At 41.1% G+C, this 22,152-nt stretch overlaps 1 protein-coding gene across 3 annotated transcripts in view; it reads right to left on the minus strand.

Annotated features, from left to right (window-relative positions):
• Positions 1 to 5,087: 5,087 nt before the first annotated feature.
• Positions 5,088 to 22,152, minus strand: part of LOC135541891 (prostacyclin synthase-like) — a 37,725-nt gene continuing 20,660 nt past the window's right edge. For 2 of the 3 annotated variants that reach the window (XM_064968374.1, XM_064968373.1), the window contains 10 exons: positions 18,161 to 18,814; positions 15,477 to 15,600; positions 15,132 to 15,307; positions 14,117 to 14,266; positions 12,584 to 12,711; positions 9,809 to 9,990; positions 7,263 to 7,416; positions 6,555 to 6,736; positions 5,841 to 5,992; positions 5,088 to 5,462 (listed from right to left, as the gene is read on the minus strand). In XM_064968374.1, coding sequence (XP_064824446.1) covers positions 5,312 to 5,462; positions 5,841 to 5,992; positions 6,555 to 6,736; positions 7,263 to 7,416; positions 9,809 to 9,990; positions 12,584 to 12,711; positions 14,117 to 14,266; positions 15,132 to 15,307; positions 15,477 to 15,506 — 1,305 coding nt within the window. In that variant the 5' untranslated portion in view covers positions 15,507 to 15,600; positions 18,161 to 18,814 and the 3' untranslated portion in view covers positions 5,088 to 5,311. Of the gene's footprint in view, positions 5,463 to 5,840; positions 5,993 to 6,554; positions 6,737 to 7,262; positions 7,417 to 9,808; positions 9,991 to 12,583; positions 12,712 to 14,116; positions 14,267 to 15,131; positions 15,308 to 15,476; positions 15,601 to 16,482; positions 16,915 to 18,160; positions 18,815 to 22,152 lie in introns of those variants that run through there. The other variant, XM_064968372.1, reaches the window with a different exon arrangement.

Genomic DNA, 22,152 nt, shown 5'->3' on the forward strand with positions numbered 1-22,152 from the left:
TAAGATTTTGAAAGTGTGATGTTGACATGATTAGTCCAATCAAAGCTACGGTAGATATAACGTGATTTGATAATTTTATGTGTGGCCAATGACCTTGAGCCTTCTTGGATGGGCACATCTTTATTTTTCTCCCTAATCTCGATCTTGTTTCATCGCTGCAACTTCACAAGGTTGAGTCATGCGTCCTCCAAAACATGACCCGCCAAACTGCGCTTCTTAACTCCCGCCCACTTAACCTGGAAGCCAGCTGCACCAATGTATCAGAGGAAACACCGTTCAACTGACGACCGAGGTCAGCCTGCAGGCGCCTGGCCTCTGAATCAAATCAAATCAAATCAAATTTATTTATATAGCCCTTCGTACATCAGCTCATATCTCAAAGTGCTGTACAGAAACCCAGCCTAAAACCCCAAACAGCAAGCAATGCAGGTGTGAAGCACGGTGGCTAGGAAAAACTCCCTAGAAAGGCCAAAACCTAGGAAGAAACCTAGAGAGGAACCAGGCTATGTTGGGTGGCCAGTCCTCTTCTGGCTGTGCTGGGTGGAGATTATAACAGAACATGGCCAAGATCTTCAAATGTTCATAAATGACCAGCATGGTCAAATAATAATAAGGCAGAACAGTTGAAACTGGAGCAGCAGCACGGCCAGGTGGACTGGGGACAGCAAGGAGTCATCATGTCAGGTAGTCCTGGGGCATGGTCCTAGGGCTCAGGTCCTCTGAACAGTTGATGTTGAGATGTGTCTCTTACTTGAATTCTGTGAAGCATTTATTTGGGCTGCAATTTCTGAGGCTGGTAACTCTAATGAACTTATCCTCTGCATCATAGGTAACTCTGGGTCTTCCTTTTCTGTGGCAGTCCTCATGAGAGCCAGTTTCATCATAGTGCTTGATAGTCCAAACTTTTGACTGGTACTGCATATGTATTTTTATTTTATTTTTACTAAACAGGTGGGGCTCAAAAACGGTGGGGCTCTGACCCACCTGCCTTTAATGACAGGTTGCCACTGGGCTACATATCGATGTGTGCCTGATGCTGCCCTTCATCCCTGATTCTCCTCTGTACGCGCAATATCAAGTGGGCCTATAAGTTATTTAGTGTGGTCTCAATCAAATTATCCATAGCCTATAGTACAGAGCAAAGTTATATTTCTAAGATAACTGCTGGGATAGTGTACATAAAACCAGGCTGCATTACACACAGCAATGGATATTCCAACCCTGTGACCCGGCCAGCTCTGCTCTTACTGATGGTAAAAAAAGAAAAGTGTGTCCTGTCTAACCAATGGCTGTGCTGTGTAGGGCTACGGTGGCAGTTCAGGAGAGTCAAAGGATTTTTCAGAAAATGTTTTGTTTATTAGGCTTAGTCCTAAAAATGTGCTAACTTGCACACAGACCAGCCTATAGCCTATGTTATGTTCAGTTTTAGAAGGAGAGTGTGGAGATGAGGAAGACCAGAAGTCAACTTTGATAGCTTTCTACTACTATAATTTATTTGATTATAAACAATGTTTCTTGGCCATTATGTATTTATCAGAGTTATTGACCTCACAATAAGCCAGATTCGAGTAATGTATATTGTGGTGCTGAAACTTGAAGCAGCAGTTGCGGCACAATGAACCAGGAATGGACAGCTCATGGTGCTGAAAGTAGGAAAATTTGAGTACGCATAATTCATTTAATCGTCTTCATTTTAATTAGACTTTACTAACAACAAGAGGGTTTTGTGTTGTAGACTATTTCTTCCTATTTAATAAATAATAGGCAGACATACCTGTTTGATAGATGAAATTAGGAGGCTGCTCTATCCATAGATTTCTCTGTCAATTCCTCCACCCACCTGGGCTTTTAAGTTAAAACCAAGACTCGAATTGAGGGGGTATGAGAGGGTACGCTGTAGGCCTACCTATAATTAAAGAAAATGGCAAAAAGCACAGGCTTGTTAGTTTATGATTTTGAATAAGATAAAATGGATCCGATTACAGAAAGCGATTTGGTCCGAGATGCTTTATGCTAGAAACAAACTGTAAAATACCCGGGAAAGACGTGACTCCGATATGGGGATATCAGAGGCTAGACAAAAAATTGACTTTGCTTGGGAAGTAATCTAACTCTGTCACAATCTATTAATTAAGATATTCACTTTCTGTACAATAGAAGACATTAAACCCAGACAGGTTTTAGGGAAACACGTGTGACCTCTCGTTTGGTTAAGCCATGTAACCAGCAGTTAAAACCTCTTTGGGCTGAGATCCCGCTAACGGGATCGATATGACAACAGCCAGTGAAAGTGCAGGGCGCCAAATTCAAAACAACAGAAATCTCATAATTAAAATTCCTCAAACATACAAGTATTTCACACCATTTTAAAGATCTACTTCTTGTGAATCGCACCACAGTGTCCGATTTCAAAAAGGCTTTACGACAAAAGCAGCACAAACAATTATGTTAGGTCAGAGCCAAGTCACAGAAAAACACAGCCATTTTTCCAGCCAAAGAGAGGAGTCACAAAAAGCAGAAATAGAGATAAATGAATCACTAACCTTTGATGATCTTCATCAGATGACACTCATAGGACTTCATGTTACACAACACATGTATGTTTTGTTCGATAAAGTTCATATTTATATAAACAAATCTCAGTATACATTGGCGCGTTACGTTCAGTAGTTCCAAAACATCCGGTAATTTTGCAGAGCCACATCAATTTACAGAAATACTCATAATAAACATTGATAAAGGACAACTATTATGCACAGAATTATAGATACACTTCTCCTTAATGCAACCGCTGTGTCAAATTTCAAAAAAAGCGTTTACCAAAAAAGCACACCATGCAATAATCTGAGTACGGCGCTCAGAGACCAAAACAACCCAAACAGATGTCCGCCATGTTGTGTAGTCAACAGAAGTCAGAAATAGCATTATAAATATTCACTTACCTTTGATGATCTTCATCAGTTTGCACTCCCAGGAATCCCAGTTCCACAATAAATGTTTGTTTTGTTCGATAATGTCCATCATTTATGTCCAAATACCTCCTTTTTGTTCGCACGTTTAGCCCAGTAATCCAAATTCATGACACGCGATCACTAGGAGCAGACGAAAAGTCAAAACGTTCTGTTACAGTCCGTAGAAACATGTCAGACGAAGTATAGAATCAATCTTTAGGATGTTTTTAACATAAATCTTCAATACGGGTCCAACCGGAGAATTCCTTTGTCTTCAGAAATGCAATGGAACTCAAGCTAACTATCACGTGAACGTGTGTGGCTCTCTGGCAGACCTCTGACTCATTCCCCTTTCATTCGCTCCCACTTCACAGCTGAAGCATCAAACAAGGTTCTACATTCTGTTTACATCTAGTGGAAGCCGTAGGAAGTGCAATTTGACCCCATAGACACTGTGCATTCGATAGGGATAGAGTTGAAAAACTACAAACCTCAGATTTCCCACTTCCTGGTTGGATTTTTTCTCAGGTTTTTTTCCTGCCCTGTTATACTCACAGACATCATTCAAACCGTTTTATAAACTTTAGAGTGTTTTCTATCGAAATCTACTAATAATATGCATATATTAGCAGCTGGGCCTGAGTAGCAGACAGTTTACTCTGGCACCTTGTTCATCCAAGCTACTCAATACTGCCCCCAGCCATAACAAGTTAATTAAAACTTACATTCTGCATCGGTAGACCTACTCTGACTGGGGTGGAAAGGTAGGCCTTGCTTTTGAAAGTACCATGCTTAGATTCCCAATGACATCTTAGATTAAATTATTTGCAAACAGGGACAGTTTCGTTGCAACTCAATATTACAGTAGGAGGTGTTCTTAATGTTTGAACACTGTGTATTATGCTGAAGGGGTGGCCAGCCATTTTCATTTCAGAGGTCTGATTTTCTCCATGTAACCCATATTATAAATAATGTTCACTCCCTAATGAACAAGAGCGAGGTTTAAAAAAAAAATAGCGGCCAATTTTCATGGGAATATAAAAAAACGGTGTTATATTTCCCCACCAGTGGTGTATCTCCAATTAATGGACTTGTGGATAAAAAGTTTTCATGTACCGAATAAAAACCTAAAGTTAAATGCGTTTCCATCGCAATTTCATCTTTACGGATCGTTCGGTCACAAAAACTGTTGCTAAATAGTAAATGTGTGCCTAATATGGTCTTGGCACGTGCGCTCTAGCCAACAGTTTGCAGATACAGTGCAGGTAGGCTTGTCTACATGAGATTCTTATGGATAGTCTAAGAGCAAGAATATTTGTATTTGTCAAATGGCAGTCAAGCATCTATTATCATGTCACTAGAATAAAACCCTAGATATGTATTGAAAAGCAGCATCAATATCAGCATGCACTACCATCACCCTGTGAAGTTCAAGTTATTCAATCCGTAGCCTAATAAACTGTATGGTTTCTCGAGTCGTAGTGGGAGGACTACACACCCTATCATCTTGCGACTCAAATGTACTTCGATATGATGGTTGTTATATCAATATTTGAATCATAAAGGTATGTCCACTGCCATTTATCGCATTGACACAAAATGATCCCACCATGTCAAACGAACAAATTATCCGTCTGCATTTCAAATGTTTTACCGATTATTAGAATGGTTTTAATATGTATGCTTTTACTCTCTGCCTATGGAAACATGGTTAGTGTGACAAATGTGTGGTTTGATCTGTTTAAAGAGCGCCAGCCGCCCAATTACTCCACCAAATAAATAAAGGGAAAGGGGGCTACGTAGTGTTGTACAACTGAATGCCTTGAACTGAAATGTATCTTCTGCTTCTGAATCAGAGAGGTGCAGGGGCTGCCTTCATCGACATTCACATCTTCGGTGCCCGGGAACAGTGAGTTAGTTCCCCTTATGCAATGGACACCATCATGGGACTGGAGGGGATTTAGGACGCTTTCATCACTGGGATAAGCTCCAAATTGGTGTTTTGTTGTGAAAATGTTTTTACAAATATTTCTAATTAAGGTGGTGCAATAGTTTATACATAATGCACTTTAAACACTTGAAGCTGGTTTTATGGAGCCAGGTTAATCATTGATAGAACTTATTTTACAAACAAAATAGTCTAGAACAAAAAACAATTTTATTGTTATGAAGTGGCAATTTTAAAGTGAAATATATACATTATAATTAAAGATAAATAACACATTACACTGTACATTTGTGCTGATACAAAAATAGATACAATACATTATATGGACATATTGTCATACATTTTTTGAAATTAGCCTAAACTTCACAAACCAGACTTCACGTCTGGTTTGAGAGATCTCAACATCATGTCTTCAATGTGAATGTCTAGGTTTATATCTGATGGCCAGATCTCCTTCAGGCTGCAACATTCCAAACCCATAGCGACTGGAGTTCACCTCTGGCATCTGAGCCTCTGAGTCACACCGCTCCAGTTCCAGATGAGACAGGACCAGATACACAAACCTGAAAACACAGATAAAGACACAACAGGTGAGTTGTTGGCATTAATACATTATAAATGTGCCTAAACTGTAACATTGACCATTGCACACACCAGTTTTTGTAGAATCCATTTGTATTTTATTTTGGCATGTTCTATTTGCATAGCAGTGAAATTCATGTCACTGTAACCCAATCTTGCATAGACACCTGGAGAAGCCTGTGCAGTAAAAGTCAGCTGCTAAGCCTTCCCTCTTCCTATAATGGCATTTGCTGTGAGGTGAGCTAATCAATCCCAGAATTAAGTCTGTCCTTGATTCTGGTGAAGTGGGGACCTCTGACTCCCTCTGACCTCCTCTGGCCTCCCCCTAAGACCCATAAGGAACACTCAGAGATACTCACTGTCTGATGGAGCTGATGGCAAAGCGTTTGCCCACACAGCCGTTGGTGCCTGCGCCCCATGGCATGGTGTAGTACTTGAGCCGTCTTCCTCCTTTAAAGAAGTCCTTCTTCACAGATCCGTCCTTGTTGAGGAAGCGTTCATACTTGAATCTCTATGACAGGAAACGCAGGGAGGTAAAGCAGTGAACCCAGGTCATACTGACAAATGATGATCACACATGACTGTTCCCCCACGCTTCCTGCTGCACACAACCATATCATATCAGATGGCAATAATAGCCTGTTACTACCCAATCATTTACTACAATTTCCATGTGTATTCCACTAACTGGCTGGTACTGTAGGGTGAAGGACAAAGCAATGATTCAGCTGTGTAACAAGCTAACTCCCTTCCCACTCCTATTTCTATTTGTGTTCAAGTGCCTTACAATGTCCTAGCTTTAACCCCTCTCTCTATATCTTGGGTAATCCAGGGGCACTTTAGAAACTGTGTAGGTGTGCTTCCTCCTTACGTAAACAAACGCCAATACTTATTACTGTACCTTATCTTTAACCTGTGTTACACAATTAATACAACTAGAGTTGTTGGATAGACAGAACATGCGCAGATGGATTTGAAACTAAACTTTATTGTCCATTATTAGGGAGCTATTATTTGTTCATTATTAGGGAGCTATTATTTGTTCATGTGTGAGAGGCAACTAACATCCATACCTGTGGTTCTTGGTGGATCTCAGGATCCATCTGAGGGCTAATGAAGGGGAACAGACACACTCTGTCCCCTCTCCTGAGCTGGTACTCCTGCCCATTGGCCATTTGCAGGGTCTTTTCCTGCACTACCTCTCTGGTGATGAACGGGGCAGCACTGAGCCTCAGAGTCTCCTCTAAGGCACTGTCTGGGATAGAGTAGACAAAGAAAAGAAGACGATGAACACTAATATACACAGACTCATTAAGCATACAGATGTTATGTCCTCGTAATAGATTCGCTAAGGTCATTCTCATTTGAGGAGTCCCTTAAAAATAGTTATGAATAGACTGGCCTAGTTAAATAAAGGTTAAATAAATTTTTAGGGCTAAAGGCAGGTTTCTATCTTCAGGTAGGTGGCATTTTCCTTATGTGCTCATTATTTGTACCAGAGGTTAGAGCACCTGTTGATGGTGACATGTGAGCCATTAGATCATTGAGAGCAACTTTCAGGGCCTGAGCAGGTGGATTTGCCCTGGTCTACTGTATGTGTGGCCACTCACCTGGGAACAGTGTGTGTATATATATATATATATATATATATGTGTGTGTCTTCAGCTGCCCTCCCCCCACCCCCTCTCTTTTCTCTCTACTCTGTTCATTAAGGTACATTTGCCCATAGGGATGAAGCTCCTTGTCTTTGTGCATATACCCAGTAAACAAAAAACCCTCACCAAACACAGGTGTGTGCTGCAGCCTGTCCAGTAGGGGACACATTGCAGAGTCCTGCTCGGAGATGCTGCTGAACTCTCTTCTCACCGCCCTCATGGCCTCAGGGTTTGTCAACAGGAAACCTAACAGCCAGAATGCAGCAGGTCCAACGTTACCCTGGCAACAAATGAAGGTTGACATGAAGGCAATGACACAGCAAGTTCCCTTTCCGATGGTTCTCACAGTGAGACTGTGCAGGTAGCAATTATGTAACCAGAGAAGAGAACATTACACACCACATGCCAGCTCTTAATATTTTCTCTCATAGGGGAAAGCATCACTTGTTCATATAGTTAAATCACAAGGCCTAATGAATTTGACTGGTTCCTTTCCTGTGTCTATGATAGAGCACCATGTTATGGCTACTGTCAGAGAGTAGGTGCTGTAATGGTTCATATAAAAGACAAGCCCTTAGACATCAGAGACTCAATATGGAGTGTTTGGGGCACACTGGGCTGTCCTGGCCATCTGTCTGTGTTTGTACATGAGTGGAAAGACCACTGAATTTACATCGACTCCAGACTAAACAATGTTTGCCATGTATAGTGCTGAGCGATTAGTGCTTTTTGAGGTCGGTTCGGTTTTGGTTCCATCGTGAAAAAAAAAATGTTTTAAATTTTTTTTTTGGACATTACATGCACTATGCATTATGTGGGTTGAAAGCTGTAACACAGAATTAAATAATTAATAAAAGTCCCATGGTGGTGGTGACTGCACATTATTGCTTATCACTAATTAACTATAATTTATTCACATGACTTTAACAAAATATTTGTTTTATTTGATTATTTCATTCCACGTCATCCTCTCATAGAGAATGGCTGCCAACGCGGTCTGACAAAATCACTATTTTAGTCATTCTTCAAAAGGAAATAAGACATAATTTTAGGACTGCTGAATGCCAACTATCAATCACTTAGCACTCCGCTTTCTATTCCTCTAGATAGTACGTTCTCAGTCTCTGTGTCTTGCTCTGCACAGACCGGACAAGTTTAAGCAGGTGCGTAATGGATTATGGTCATTGTAGTTTTTTACCACTACAACTCCATCACACAGTCCAAGCTTGATCTGATTTATCCATACAGAAACTGTACATCGAGCTCACAGAACAAAATAAAGGAGATGGAATTCAAATAATTGAACAGATGTCGGTCAATTTGTTGTCAAAAAAATATTTAGAAAAATACATTTTGGTTAATCTCTCAGCACTAGCCATGTAATATGCTGCACTATCCAGGAATTACATACAATATAATACACACATTATTTGTTGTGGTAACACCTTATGTTCTTCACTACATTCTTAGGGGAACTGAAAAATTACAATCAAGAGTTGCATGATGATGGTAGATCATGTGTCTGTGTGACATCGTAGATGTGGTTATCAGTGCTCAATGAGTGACGTAATACATCTAAGCAGCAGGGTTGGGGGTAATTCCATTTGAATTCCAGTAAATTCAGAAAGTAAACCAAATTCCAATTCAGAATATTCTTCATTGAAAAGCATTGAAGACAATTGGAATTTCAGTGTACCTTTTGAACTGACTGGAATTTAAATGGAATTAACCCCAACCATGCTAAGCAGAAGCTGAGTACTCAGAGTGTACTCAGAATGTTCTTGGTATCATAGTGTGTACTTTTGCCATCTTGGGATTCCTCCAAAAAGTATCTGTTTAGCTGGAGTCAGAACCTTTTATCTAAAGGACATAAACAGGCTACTAGTGCACTCTTGTGGTAAAGATGCATATTACACTCATTACCATCTTTTGTTAGGGAAGTCCTTGTTTGAGCAGGAGGAGCAGACAACAGTAGCTCTGTAACAACCATTCTAGCAGAAAAGAGAGCTTGAGAACATCCCACTGAGGCCATGTTTAGTTGGAGCCCACTGGGACTTGCAGTAGTCTAACATAGGGACAGGATGTCTGTCCCCTCCAAGATAACACTAAAATAAGGTCTAACAGTTCTAGGGTTTTTCCATACACTCCAGTGGTTGAGAATACAGCATTAGTGTTAATCTTAAAGAACTGAATGTGCTAGTATTTATTTATAGTCTTTCAAAAAAAATCACTAACCACAAAAGTATTCTACAGTGGTTGGACAAAGCGTAAGGTGTGGTTGACAAACAGGTACAGTATAAACAGAATTTGAGAGGCACACCGTGTGGGTAGCTGAATTTCAAAGGGTAACATCTTTAACCAGTCGAGTCTAGCATCTGACATTGGCATGCGAGTGTCTTTGTATTGGAAAATGTTCATGTTTAAAATGGCTGCTAGCCAGGAGGGCATGCTGCTGTATTACCAGGTATCATTGTTGGCCCACCTCCAAAAAGCTATTGAATAGAAAGGAATTTTTCTATGGGTGCAATGGAACAACAGGGATTTTCACCAATCGTTCACAAGACCTATTCAGAACAGTTTTAAATAGCTGGGCAGCCCTTGCTTTGTGACAATGACAGGCCACTACTCCTCTTAGGGAGGTGAGGTGAGATGGGGGAGTGCCTATGACTCACCTGTGTGGCCCACAGCTGCAGCAGCAAGGCTCTCCTCTGAGTTTCCTCGTCAGCTCCCTCTTCCCGCAGAAGGTGCCTGTAGTCTCTCAGCCAGGGGCTGGACCCGGAGCCCTCTCCCAGCCCCGCCGGGGCCAACAACTCCCACAGACGCCCCCTCACACTCTGGGCGGTCCGCTTCTCCTCTGACACACACAGACAGGAACACACAGGCAGGTGAGTCAAGAGTAAACACAGACACACATGGGTAAAACAGATGAGATCAGACTGAGATCATTTGATTAGCGAGTCAAGTGTCGATAGAGATACAGGTGAAATAACCCTGAAAACAGAGACGGGTGGGAGAGGTGTGTAACATGAACATGGGAAACATGAAGAGTGAGTAATAGGTGTGACATGCAAGATAAGACAGATTAACAAATATGCCATTTGAATAGAAAGAGGTGACATCAGTGACACGGGTGGGACAGAAACAGGAGATATGTGGGAGTAAGCTGGGAGGAACAAACAAATATAATATGTATAGTTAGAGAACAGTAAGATCAGATATAAGGAGGTGAAAAGGACAGGTGATAGTGAGAGGACAGACAGGTGTGTCAGGTGACATCAGATAGAGCCTGTAAGATGAAGCAGGTGTATGACTGAGAAGAAATGACATAGTAATTGGAGTCGGAAATTATATTCAAACATATGACCCGCGAAGATAAAGTGCAGTGACCGCACTATGGAAAGCAAGAAACAACCTACTTATTTACAAACTATTTTTTATTTTACCTTTATTTAACTAGGCAAGTCAGTTAAGAACATGAAGAGTGAGTAATAGGTGTGACATGCAAGATAAGACAAATTCTTATTTTCAATGACAGCCTAGGAACAGTGGGTTAACTACCTGTTCAGGGGCAGAAAGACAGATCTGTACCTTGTCAGCTCAGGGTTTGACCTTGCAACCTTCTGGTTACTAGTCCAACACTCTAACCACTAGGCTACCCTGCCACCCCACAGTGAGTCCATACATTGACAAATATGACAAATCACAAACAGCCAGCTGACTCAATGATATATATATAAAAATCGGAGTCGTGAAGTGATCGGGGATAATACAGATTGAATTATTCCTCTATTCAGTCTTTATAATAAACTCAGCAAAAAAACGAAACATCCTCTCACTGTCAACTGCGTTTATTTTCAGAAAACTTAACATGTGTAAATCTTTGTATGAACAAGTTCCACTGACATGTGACCAACAGAAATGGAATAATGTGTCCCTGAACAAAGGGGGGGTCAAAATCAAAAGTAACAGTCAGTATCTGGTGTGGCCACCAGCTGCATTATGTACTGCAGTGCATCTCCTCCTCATGGACTGCACCAGATTTGCCAGTTATTGCTGTGAGATGTTACCCCACTCTTCCACCAAGGCACCTGCAAGTTCCCGGATATTTCTGGGGGGAATGGCCCTAGCTCTCACCCTCAAATCCAACAGGCCCCAGACGTGCTCAATGGGATTGAGATCCGGGCTCTTCGCTGGCAATGGCAGAACACTGACATTCCTGTCTTGCAGAAAATCACGCACAGAACAAGCAGTAGGGCTGATGGCATTGTCATTCTAGAGGGTCATGTCAGGGTGAGCCTGCAGGAAGGGTACCACATGAGGGAGGAGGATGTCTTCCCTGTAACACACAGTGTTGAGATTGCCTACAATGACAACAAGCTCAATCCGATGATACTGTGACACACCGCCCCAGACCATGATGGACCCTCCACCTTAAAAATCGATCCCGCTCCAGAGTACAGGCCTTGGTGTAACGCTCATTCCTTTGACAATAAACGCAAATCCGACCATCACCCTGACGAGACGAAACCGTGACTCGTCAGTGAAGAGCACTTTTTGCCAGTCCTATCTGGTCCAGCGACGGTGGGTTAGTGCTCATAGGCAACGTTGTTGCCGGTTATGTCTGGTGAGGACCTCCCTTACAACAGGCCAACAAGCCCTTAGTCCAGCCTCTCTCAGCCCAACAAGCCCTTAGTCCAGCCTTTCTCAGCCTATTGCGGACAGTCTGAGCACCAATGGAGGGATTGTGCGTTCCTGGTGTAACAGTTGTTGTTGTTGTTGCCATCCTGTACCTGTCCCGCAGGTGTGATGTTCGGATGTACCAATCCTGTGCAGGTGTTGTTACACGTGGTCTGCCACTGTGAGGACGATCAGCTGCCCATCCGGTCTTCCTGTAGCGCTGGCCACATTTATTTCCCTGGCCACATCTGCAGTCCTCATACTTCCTTGCAGCATGACTAAGGCACGTTCACGCAGATGAGCAGGGACCCTGGGCATCTTTCTTTTGGTGTTTTTCAGAGTCAGTAGAAAGGCCTCTTTCGTGTCCTATGTTTTCATAACCGTGACCTTAATTGCATACCGTCTGTAAGCTGTTAGTGTCTTAACAACCTTTCCACAGGTGCATGTTCATTCATTGTTTATGGTTCATTGAAGCATGGGAAACAGTGTTTAAACCCTTTACAATGAAGATATGTGAAGTTATTTGGATTTTTACGAATTATCTTTGAAAGACAGGGTCTTGAAAAGGGGGCGTTTATTTTTTTGCTGAGTTTACATCAGGGTAAAACAATCAAACTATAATACCACATCCAAACTGAATTAAGCCCTAAGATCGGACACACCACTTCTTTTGATCAACTCCCACACCCAGCTGCCACTGTACATTTCCACAAATGTAAAACCTTGTGGCTCACAATGTTTCTTTCAGAGACCATGTTTCATGTAGTCACCTGGCTTCAGTGTGGTCCTGGCCATTTTGGTCAGGAGGTTGTCAAACTTCCGGTACTCCTCATAGACGTCAGTGGGGTCTGTTCTATTGTTGTTCTGCTCCCCTCCAAAAAGTGTGAGGTACCCTGCCCTGAAAGAGAGAGAGAGTGGGATGGTGAGTGTGGTTGTAGAGTGGCATGTTGAAAAAAACATTTGGTTGCTAGTAGCAGTTAAGCTTAGGAAAACATGTCATTGAGTGATCATTAAATATATTGAAGATGTTGCCTTAAAGATGGAATCCGCAGTAGGCGGAAACAGCACCATGGCTCTGCCACCACCGTTGTTATTGTTTCTGTTGCCCAGCTGAGGAGATGTCGCGTAGCATGGTAGAAATATTTGCAGTACTTAATAGTATGCTCTTCCATCTCCCATGCAATTATGTGGGGCGGCAGGGTAACCTAGTGGTTAGAGCGTTGCGAGTTCAAAACCCCTGAGCTGACAAGGTACAAATCTGTCGTTCTGCCCCTGAACAGGCAGTTAACCCACTGTTCCCAGGCCATCATTGAAAATAAGAATGTGTTCTTAACTGACTTGCCTGGTTAAATAAAAATAAATAAAAAAATGTCAGAGGGGAAAAAACTGTTTTTGTTGTTTCCACTAACTTCTTTGTTCCTTGTATTTAAAACAGGCATGGCAGTTTCACCATTAAGCATTTCAGTTTTAAGTGATTGTTAAGAACCGTTTCCGATTGATGGAGGAATACCTTGCCCACAGTGGCATCCTCCCACTGAAGGTCAACAGGAACACTTCCTGTGTCACACCTGCCACTGCCCACCCACCTAAACTGTTCACAGTGTGGGGTATTACTAGTATAAACGTCTTATTTAGTATAAATCTTCCTCATTCTAGATTACTTCACAGCAGGGTTTTTCAAATGTTTTGGGGCCAGGGACCCCTTTTGTGATAGTAAATTCATCAGGGACCAGACATAATTAGAATAACTTGTAGATTACAATTATTTTGGCCAAGGGATATATTCATCTGTTGTTGTTAGTAATATTAATAAAAAATACAACTTAATTCATGTTATATTTTGAGATCTGCCTGTGGACCCCATGCAGTACGGCCGCAGACCCCACTTTGAGAACCCCTGCTTCACGGTGTCTGACCTATTAAGTAATGATGTTGCCTAATGTTAACAGAAGTAATGACTATATCCTCTGGTCCCCATTAGGATGCTGAATGTTTAAATGACCATCTCAAACATCTCTGGCAACACTATAAATAAAAACCCTTTTAAAGTGTGTAGCCGGGGGAGTTCTACAGGAAGGGCATCCTGAAAGAGGAATTTCATGAGAGCACTGCTCTTTCTTTTCATTAGATGCCTCTTATGTGTCACTAAACATTCTTACTGGTGTATTTACAAACAAATGGCTTGTGGAACGGGCTGGTAAGTAAACTGTTTATCCCAGGCGTTTGACGTAGGCCCTTGGGGACGCGTGGGTGAATGAGTGAGTGAAGAAGGGAAGGAGGTATAGGAACTCTTCCGTTCGTACCTGAAGAGAAGACTGTAACAGAAGCTGAAGAGCCCGTCCGTGTTCCAGTCGGTCTGGTTGTGACAGGGCCTCTGGGCTTGCAGCAGCAGGGACTGAAGGTGGCGGTGCATGGTGCTGCTCAGGCAGGATAGGCTCCCGCCCTCAAAGTGCCTGAGGGTACAAAGGTTTAAGGTCAAGAGAAAGGAATGTTTGTCATATATGATGTCACCAAGGCCAAACCTGTAATTCACTTTTACCTAATTGTGTAAAAGACTAGCATTCTGTTCAGGGGTTTACTATGGGTTGCTTTGTCTCGGACAATGCTTATTTACTTAAGTAATGGCACTGTGAAGACAGGTGTAGTATCACACCTCTATGGAATAACACCAAAAAACATAGGTGTTGCCTGTGGAAATACTGTAACTGATCAGTCTGAACTATAAACTTTGGGCTGGAGGATATGTCAGTGCAGTACACCAATGTGGCAGGGTACAAAATGCTGCTCTGTAGATTCAACATCCATTACAGAGAGCTTGACATCTATGCTCTATAAAGCCAGAAGAAAAGGACTATAGCACTGTAACCTACACAACGGCCTAGATATTCTGCAAGACAATATGACTGTGGGACTGAGATAGTTCCACAACAGTGCCAATCAACAGAATGGTGGGAGGTGAGTGCATTTGCTCCGCACTCTGACACAGTATGCATTTATAAACCATAACATGAGGCTAATCAGGCCATGGTGATGGTAGTGATATCTGTGATGGTCGATGTGGTAATCCCTGATCCCAGGCACCTCTCTGTCTCAGGGAGTGAAACCTTTGAGTTAGACTACGGTGGAGCCAGGAAGCAACATCCCACAGTAGCATATTATACCTGTGTAAGGATCCAGTTATTGGCTGGACAATGCTGTCCTTAATCGTTTATATGTCAAAACTTTAATTTGTCATTCTCTGACCGTATCAATGGGCATGTACAGCTGTTTTTGGGCTGACCACACAGAAAGGAGTGTGTGATAAGGATAGGGACGTACTGTTTTGTTAGGGCCTTCTCTACAGCAGGGTTGTGATGGGGGAGCTGCAGGCTGAATATTCTGTCCATGAGAACTTGTGCGTAGCGTGTGAAGTCTAGGGACACAGAGTCCTCTATCACAGCATCATAAGAGCTGGGGTCCAGTAGCACTGTCACATAGCGCCCAGCCACACGCACCTAAACAAAATCAAAAAGTGGAACACACCAACACACGCATCATGAATTGTGAGGAATTTACATCTACTATATATGTATTCAGGGATTAAGGCAAGAACAGATGATCAGGTTCAGGTATAGATATTAGGTTGATGATGTTGAGGAAAGTGTTTCATATCACCACTCTTACCGTGAAGATATCGCCATGCTTCACCTTCATACGGTTTAGAAACTTGGCAGCATCTCTTCCAAACTCAAGGGCGTGACCTAACCATGGAATAACTCCTTTGTCTAAAGGTGGCTCTTTCTCTGACCTGTATAGAAAGAAAACCCATGTCATTTTGAACAGTTAATATTCAAACCTATATATTTGTTCATACCAAAGTTACTGATTACACATATGTTGTCTGTTGATATAGCAACTGTAGTTGAAATCAATTAACTATTCAATATTCACATGCCTGGCTCTTATCAGTACATTGTGTGACACAGCTGTGAGTAAAGTAGATACAGTTTAGCCAATAAATTATAAAACCAGAACTCTCCCAATAACATTTATAGTAGAATGAGCCCATCAATTTATCCAGCAATATAGCAATAAGCAAGGATGAAAACAGATGTGACTTTATGATCTTTGAGACACAAAAGTTGACATTTAAGACTGGCCAGTGAAAATAGTCCTTAATAGCACTTGAATTTTGGTTAATCTCGGGATTATTTCAACCTTCCCTCTCAAAAAGGTTTGACAGGCGACAACTCATCTAACTCATCTACTGCTCAATACAACTATGATATTATTAAAATGAATTTGGATTACTTTAGGTTTATGGTAAATACAACTTTATGCTGGGTTAGTTATGCTAGGTAGGCAATACACCTATTAGATAAGTAGTAGTGGGCTAAACAAATATGTGCACAGGTGAAAACGAGTTCGAAATGCCCACAATATAATACAGAACGTATCAAATCAAATCAAATGTATTTGTATAGCTCTTCGTACATCAGCTGATATCTCAAAGTGCTGTACAGAAACCCAGCCTAAAACCCCAAACAGCAAGCAATGCAGGTGTTGAAGCACGGTGGCTAGGAAAAACTCCCTAGAAAGGCCAAAACCTAGGAAGAAACCTATTCAATGTATGCAGTGCAAGCATAGACATTAGCCTAATAGAACATTCATTTTAGAAAAGGGTACTCACCTGGAGCGTTTCGAAACAAGTACGAATAAGAGAAGCATGCCCTGGACAAGCAAAAGTATCGTCCAAATCATAGCGCAATTTCTAGAAAGATGTACCTGCACGTTGGTGCGCAGCAGTGAATATATGTGAATAATTTAAGACTACAGGCTTGATCAGATATAGTGCTATTTATTTTGACATCCGATGACGGCGTTGCAGGGTGTACCCTGACGTCATATGACCTCATCCATCTTCCTATTTGCACGAGTTCACGTAGGACCCATGACTAGGGAGTTTATTCATTCCGTATCGCAGGAGATCCGTGTTTACCGTGCATGTTGTCTCCGCGACCGCGGGAACATGGCCTTTAATCGTCAACGGTGCTATAAAGGGCTAGGAATTTAATGGAGCCGTAGTTTCATTTCCAGATACATCCAAGCCTAAACAAAACAAACCCACCCATGTGTCTAAATTTAAATCAGATTAGGTTTGATAATATCCCAAATAATGATATTCCAATGATATCGTGTCTTCATGGGTGGCCTCCATAGAGTTGAGCGCAGACTATTTGAAATAAATGTACATTTGACTATATGCAGTCGATACTTCAAAAATGTACATTCTTAAACTCTTACCATGTACTAAAATCATACATTTTTTTAAAATAAAATGTTAATCAAAAACAAACACCGACTGTTTCCTCATTGATATTCAATTGGCACATTCACATTCGAGTTGCCATCTTAGAGCAATAGCAATGAGGAAACAGTCGGTAGTTATATTAGATTGACGTTTTATTAAAAAAGTATGGATTTCAGCAAACAAAGGTGTGTATTTACTTGGCTACGTCATGGGTTGCCTACCTCAAAAAATGACACTTACTTACATGTTATTCAGGTCAACATTTTAAAACGGATATTTCTATAAAATAAGCTGAAATGTACCTAGTCTGTCATATTTATACAAAGCTTGCATAGCCACTTTTATTTCAGTGATTATGGTGATGTGTCAAACTCACAAATGTAAAAAGAGGTCGACTGATGTCACATCAATGGTGTATCTGTTTCACAACAGCAGCAGACATAACTGATGTTAGGATGAGACAATGTTGTCATTGAATATACAGCTGGGTGATGCATGAGAATGAGTGTGTACAGTCTGTAAGTGTCATAATAATAATAAAAAGTCCATTACATCAACAACTGATCTAGGCATGTTTGAATACAAGTTTTAGTGACCATAAGAGTCATCGTACAGAACCTACCTACCTACCTACAAAGTCGTCAATGGAGTGGAGAGGTGTGGTAATTTGAACTCATTCCCTCAACAGCACAATTGGGGTGTAAATCAATATCCTTGCTTACCTACTGTAGCTAAAATAACCATGGATGATTAATTAATTGCATTTATTTAACTGGCACTCAGACGTACCCCAACAACTTCTTATAATGCTGGGTTTAACATGAAAAGGAAACTGGTTGTATAAATAGGCCGTCAACATTTTTTTACTTAACCCAAATGTCATCTGTCAATAAAAATACAGTAAAACTTAGGAAATGCTTCCCTATGAGACATACTCACTTTTGGACCTTCAACAACATAAAACAGCAAAATAGGTTAATCAAATAAATAAATAAATGTCAAAAGGTAATTTTTTCAGCCATTTCTAAAATATATTGCTGTATAGGTGGTGCTTAACTTGGCCACTTATCCTCCTTTTCCTTTGCTGCTTTTTCTTCTCGTGGTTCCCGGACGTCTTCTGGGGTTTGGCCAAAGATCCCTGCTGTCTGTTTGAGGAGGAACACCCCTGCGTGTAGGCCACCTACATTGACCCAGGCAGTGTGGTGCTTCCGCCAGAGTCCTCCAACCCTCAATATAGCATGAGGAAGACAGATACACCCCATCACAAAAACATTCATTGCACAAATCATTAACGCTAAAACACCACAGTATTGCTTGGAGAAAAGCCATCTGGCCAAGGGCCCATCTACACCAGAATCAGAGTAGACTCAGTCCTATACTGTACTATACTTTCACAATAGAGGTTTGTTCACACAGATAATATTGTTGTGGATTAATGAAATCAATATGATCCAACTTCCTCAACTACTCATTTTTTGGAAACCCTGGAATATTCCAGATGCCTTCCAGAACAGACAGGTTAGGACACGTCTGTCCACCCCACTCCACCACGAATTACACAGTCTTACTGTATGTGTGGTACATTGCCTTTTGAAAGCATTTCTTATCCTGGGTCAGGATGACAGCCTTCCCTGAGCCTGGTTGGGACACCTGGGCCATCTCTCTTACACAGTGTGGATACAGGTCCCAGTTCTTCTTTCTGGAGCCCATTCTATAAGAAAACCACACAACATACACATCAGCCATGTAAACAATATGAATACATTCAATTAATAAATTATTCCATTGAAGACTTGTTGGTAGGTTCTGTCTATGTTTAGTGTCCTAATTGAAACAGTACGGTGGTATCTTCCTCTTCCCAAAGGGCATGTCAGTGATAATGATGTCCACTGAGCTGGTTCTCATGGGTAGATGACACAGGTCCCACTGCACCTTGTCTATGGGCAGCCCTGGTGTACTGCAGAGGTGGGGAGTTTAAACAGTGAATTTGGAAAGTAGTCAGACCCTTGACTTTTTCCCCATTTTGTTTGGTTACAGACTTATACTGAAATGGGTTTAATTATTTTTTCCCTTCTTCAACCTACATACAATACCCCATAATGACAAATGGCAAAAACAGGTTTTTAGACATTTTTGCAAATGAATAAAAAAATGAAAAATGTAAATATCACACTTACAGTTGAAGTTGGAAGTTTACATACACTTAGGTTGGAGTCATCAAAACTCGTTTTTCAACCACTCCACAAATTTCTTGTTAACCTCTCTTGGGTAGGGGGAAGTATTTTGATGTTTGGATGAAAAGCGTGCCCAAAGTAAACTGCCTGTTACTCAGGCCCAGAAGCTAGGATATGCATGTAATTGGTAGATTTGGATAGAAAACACTCTAAAATGATGTCTGTGAGTATAACAGAACTGATATGGTAGGCGAAACCCTGAGGACAAACCATCCCTAGGAACTGCAATCTGGGATTACACTAGATGTCAACAGTCTTCAGAAAGAGTTTCAGGCTGGTTTTTGGAAAAATGAGCCAGAAATGGTCATTTTTCTAAGTGGCTCCCATTTTGGCTGTAGTGTTTCCAAGTTCGTGGAAGAGAGCGAATTCTTTGGTATTTTTCTCCGGTAAAGACAATAACGATTCTCCGTCTTAAATTGTATAATTTATTTACGTATTAGGGTAAATAAAGTTTGATTTAAATGTTGTTTGACTTGTTTGGAAAAGTCTATTAGTAACGTTTGGGATTCATTTTGATTGCATGTTGATGGAGGGAAACTGGGTGGATTATTGACTGAAGCGTGCCACCTAAACTGAGTTTTTATGGATATAAAGAGGGACATTATCGAACAAAATGACCATTTGTGATGTAACTTTTGGAGTGCCAACAGAAGAAGATGAAAGGTAAGGCATTTTTTATATCGCTATTTCTGACTTTCATGTTGCACCTGCCTGGTTGAAATATATTTTTCATGTGTTTGTATGCGGAGCGCTGTCCTTAGATAATCACATGGTTTGCTTTCGCCGTAAAGCCTTTTTGAAATCTGACACAGCGGCTGGATTAACAAGAAGTTAAGCTTTATTTTGATGTATTACCCTTGTGATTTAATGAAAGTTAAATATTTATACTGTTTATACTAATACTGTTGTTTGAATTTTGCGCTCTACAATTTCACTGGATGTTGGCCAGGTGGGACGCTACCGTCCCACCTTCCCATTAGAAGTTAACAAACTATAGTTTTGGCAAGTCGGATAGGACATGTACTTTGTGCATGACAAGTAATTTTTCCAACAATTGTTTACAGACAGATTATTTCACTTATAATTCACTGTATCACAATTCCAGTGGGTCAGAAGTTTACATACACTAAGTTGACTGTGCTTTTAAACAGCTTGAAAAATTCCAGAAAATTATGTCATGGCTTTAGAAGCTTCTGATAAGCTAATTGACATAATTTGAGTCAGTTGGAGGTGTACCTGTGGATGTATTTCAAGGCCAACCTTCAAACTCAGTGCCTCTTTGCTTGACATCATGGGAAAATCAAAAGAAATCAGCCAAGACCTCAGAAAAAAATTGTAGCTCTCCACAAGTTTGGTTCATCCCTGGGAGCAATTTACAAATGCCTGAAGGTACTACGTCAAACAGAGATGAACCTAATTTGGTGCGAAATATGCAAATCAATCCCAGAACACAGCAAAGAACCTTGTGAAGATGCTGGAGGAAACGGGTACAAAAGTATCTATATCCACAGTAAAACGAGTCCTATATCGACATAACCTGAAAGGCCGCTCAGCAAGGAAGAAGCCACTGCTCCAAAACCGCAATAAAAAAACCAGACTATGGTTTGCAACTGCACATGGGGACAAAGATTGTACTTTTTGGAGAAATCTTCTCTCGTCTGATGAAACAAAAATGGAACTGTTTGGCCATAATGACCATCGTTATGTTTGGAGGAAAAAGGCGGGAGGCTTGCAACCTGAAGAACACCATTCCAACCGTGAAGCATGGGGGTGGCAGCATCATGTTGTGGGGTGCTTTGCTGCAGGAGGGACTGGTGCACTTCACAAAATAGATGGCATCAAGTGGAAGGAAAATTATGTGGATATATTGAAGCAACATCTCAAGACATCAGTCAGGAAGTTAAAGCTTGGTCGCAAATGGGTCTTCCAAATGGGCAATGACTGCAAGCATACTTCCAAAGTTGTGGCAAAAGGTTGTAAGTACAACAAAGTCAAGGTATTGGAGAGGCCATCACAAAGCCCTGACCTTAATCATATAGTTAATTTGTGGGAAGAACTGAAAAAGCGTGTGCGAGAAAGGAGGGCCTACAAACCTGACTCAGTTACACCAGCTATGTCAGGAGGAATGGACCAAAATTCACCCAACTTATAGTGGGAAGCTTGTGGAAGGCTATCCGAAACATTTGACCCAAGTTAAATAATTTAAAAGCGATGCTACCAAATACTAATTAGGTGTATGTAAACTTCTGACCCACTGGGAATGTGATGAAAGAAATAAAAGCTGAAATAAATGACTCAACTATTATTATGAAATTTCACATTCTTAAAATAAAGTGTTGATGCTAACTGACATAAGAATTTTTACTTTGATTAAATGTCAGGAATTGTAAAAAACTAAGTTGAAATGTATTTGGCTAAGGTGTATGTAAACATTACGTGACCACTAACTATTTATTTTGATGGAAAATATTTATACTCAGAACTGTTATTTCTTCCCTCTTTGTTTTCTTTGTAAAGTAATCATTTCAAGAGTTATGTGTCTCAAAGGATTATCTTAACAAGCATGTGACCGTGGGGGTTTCTTTTGGTTAGGGCAGAGGAATTCAGTGGGTGCCAGTCCCAATTGAACAGGCTGCAATGTTATGTTATGTTTACAATGATATCAAAGTTGGTCATGTCCGCTTCCCCTTGAAGAAGACTTGCATGGCTCCACCAAAGTCCCTTGCAGTCTCGTTGGAGAAGCTGTGTTTTTCTCCTGCACGTCACACTAAACTTCAGCACCTTAACCCCTGTGCTCCTGCCCCTCCACCGCCTG

The sequence above is a fragment of the Oncorhynchus masou genome, chromosome 6 (assembly GCF_036934945.1).
Source record: "Oncorhynchus masou masou isolate Uvic2021 chromosome 6, UVic_Omas_1.1, whole genome shotgun sequence".
Classification (NCBI taxonomy): Eukaryota; Metazoa; Chordata; class Actinopteri; order Salmoniformes; family Salmonidae; genus Oncorhynchus; species Oncorhynchus masou.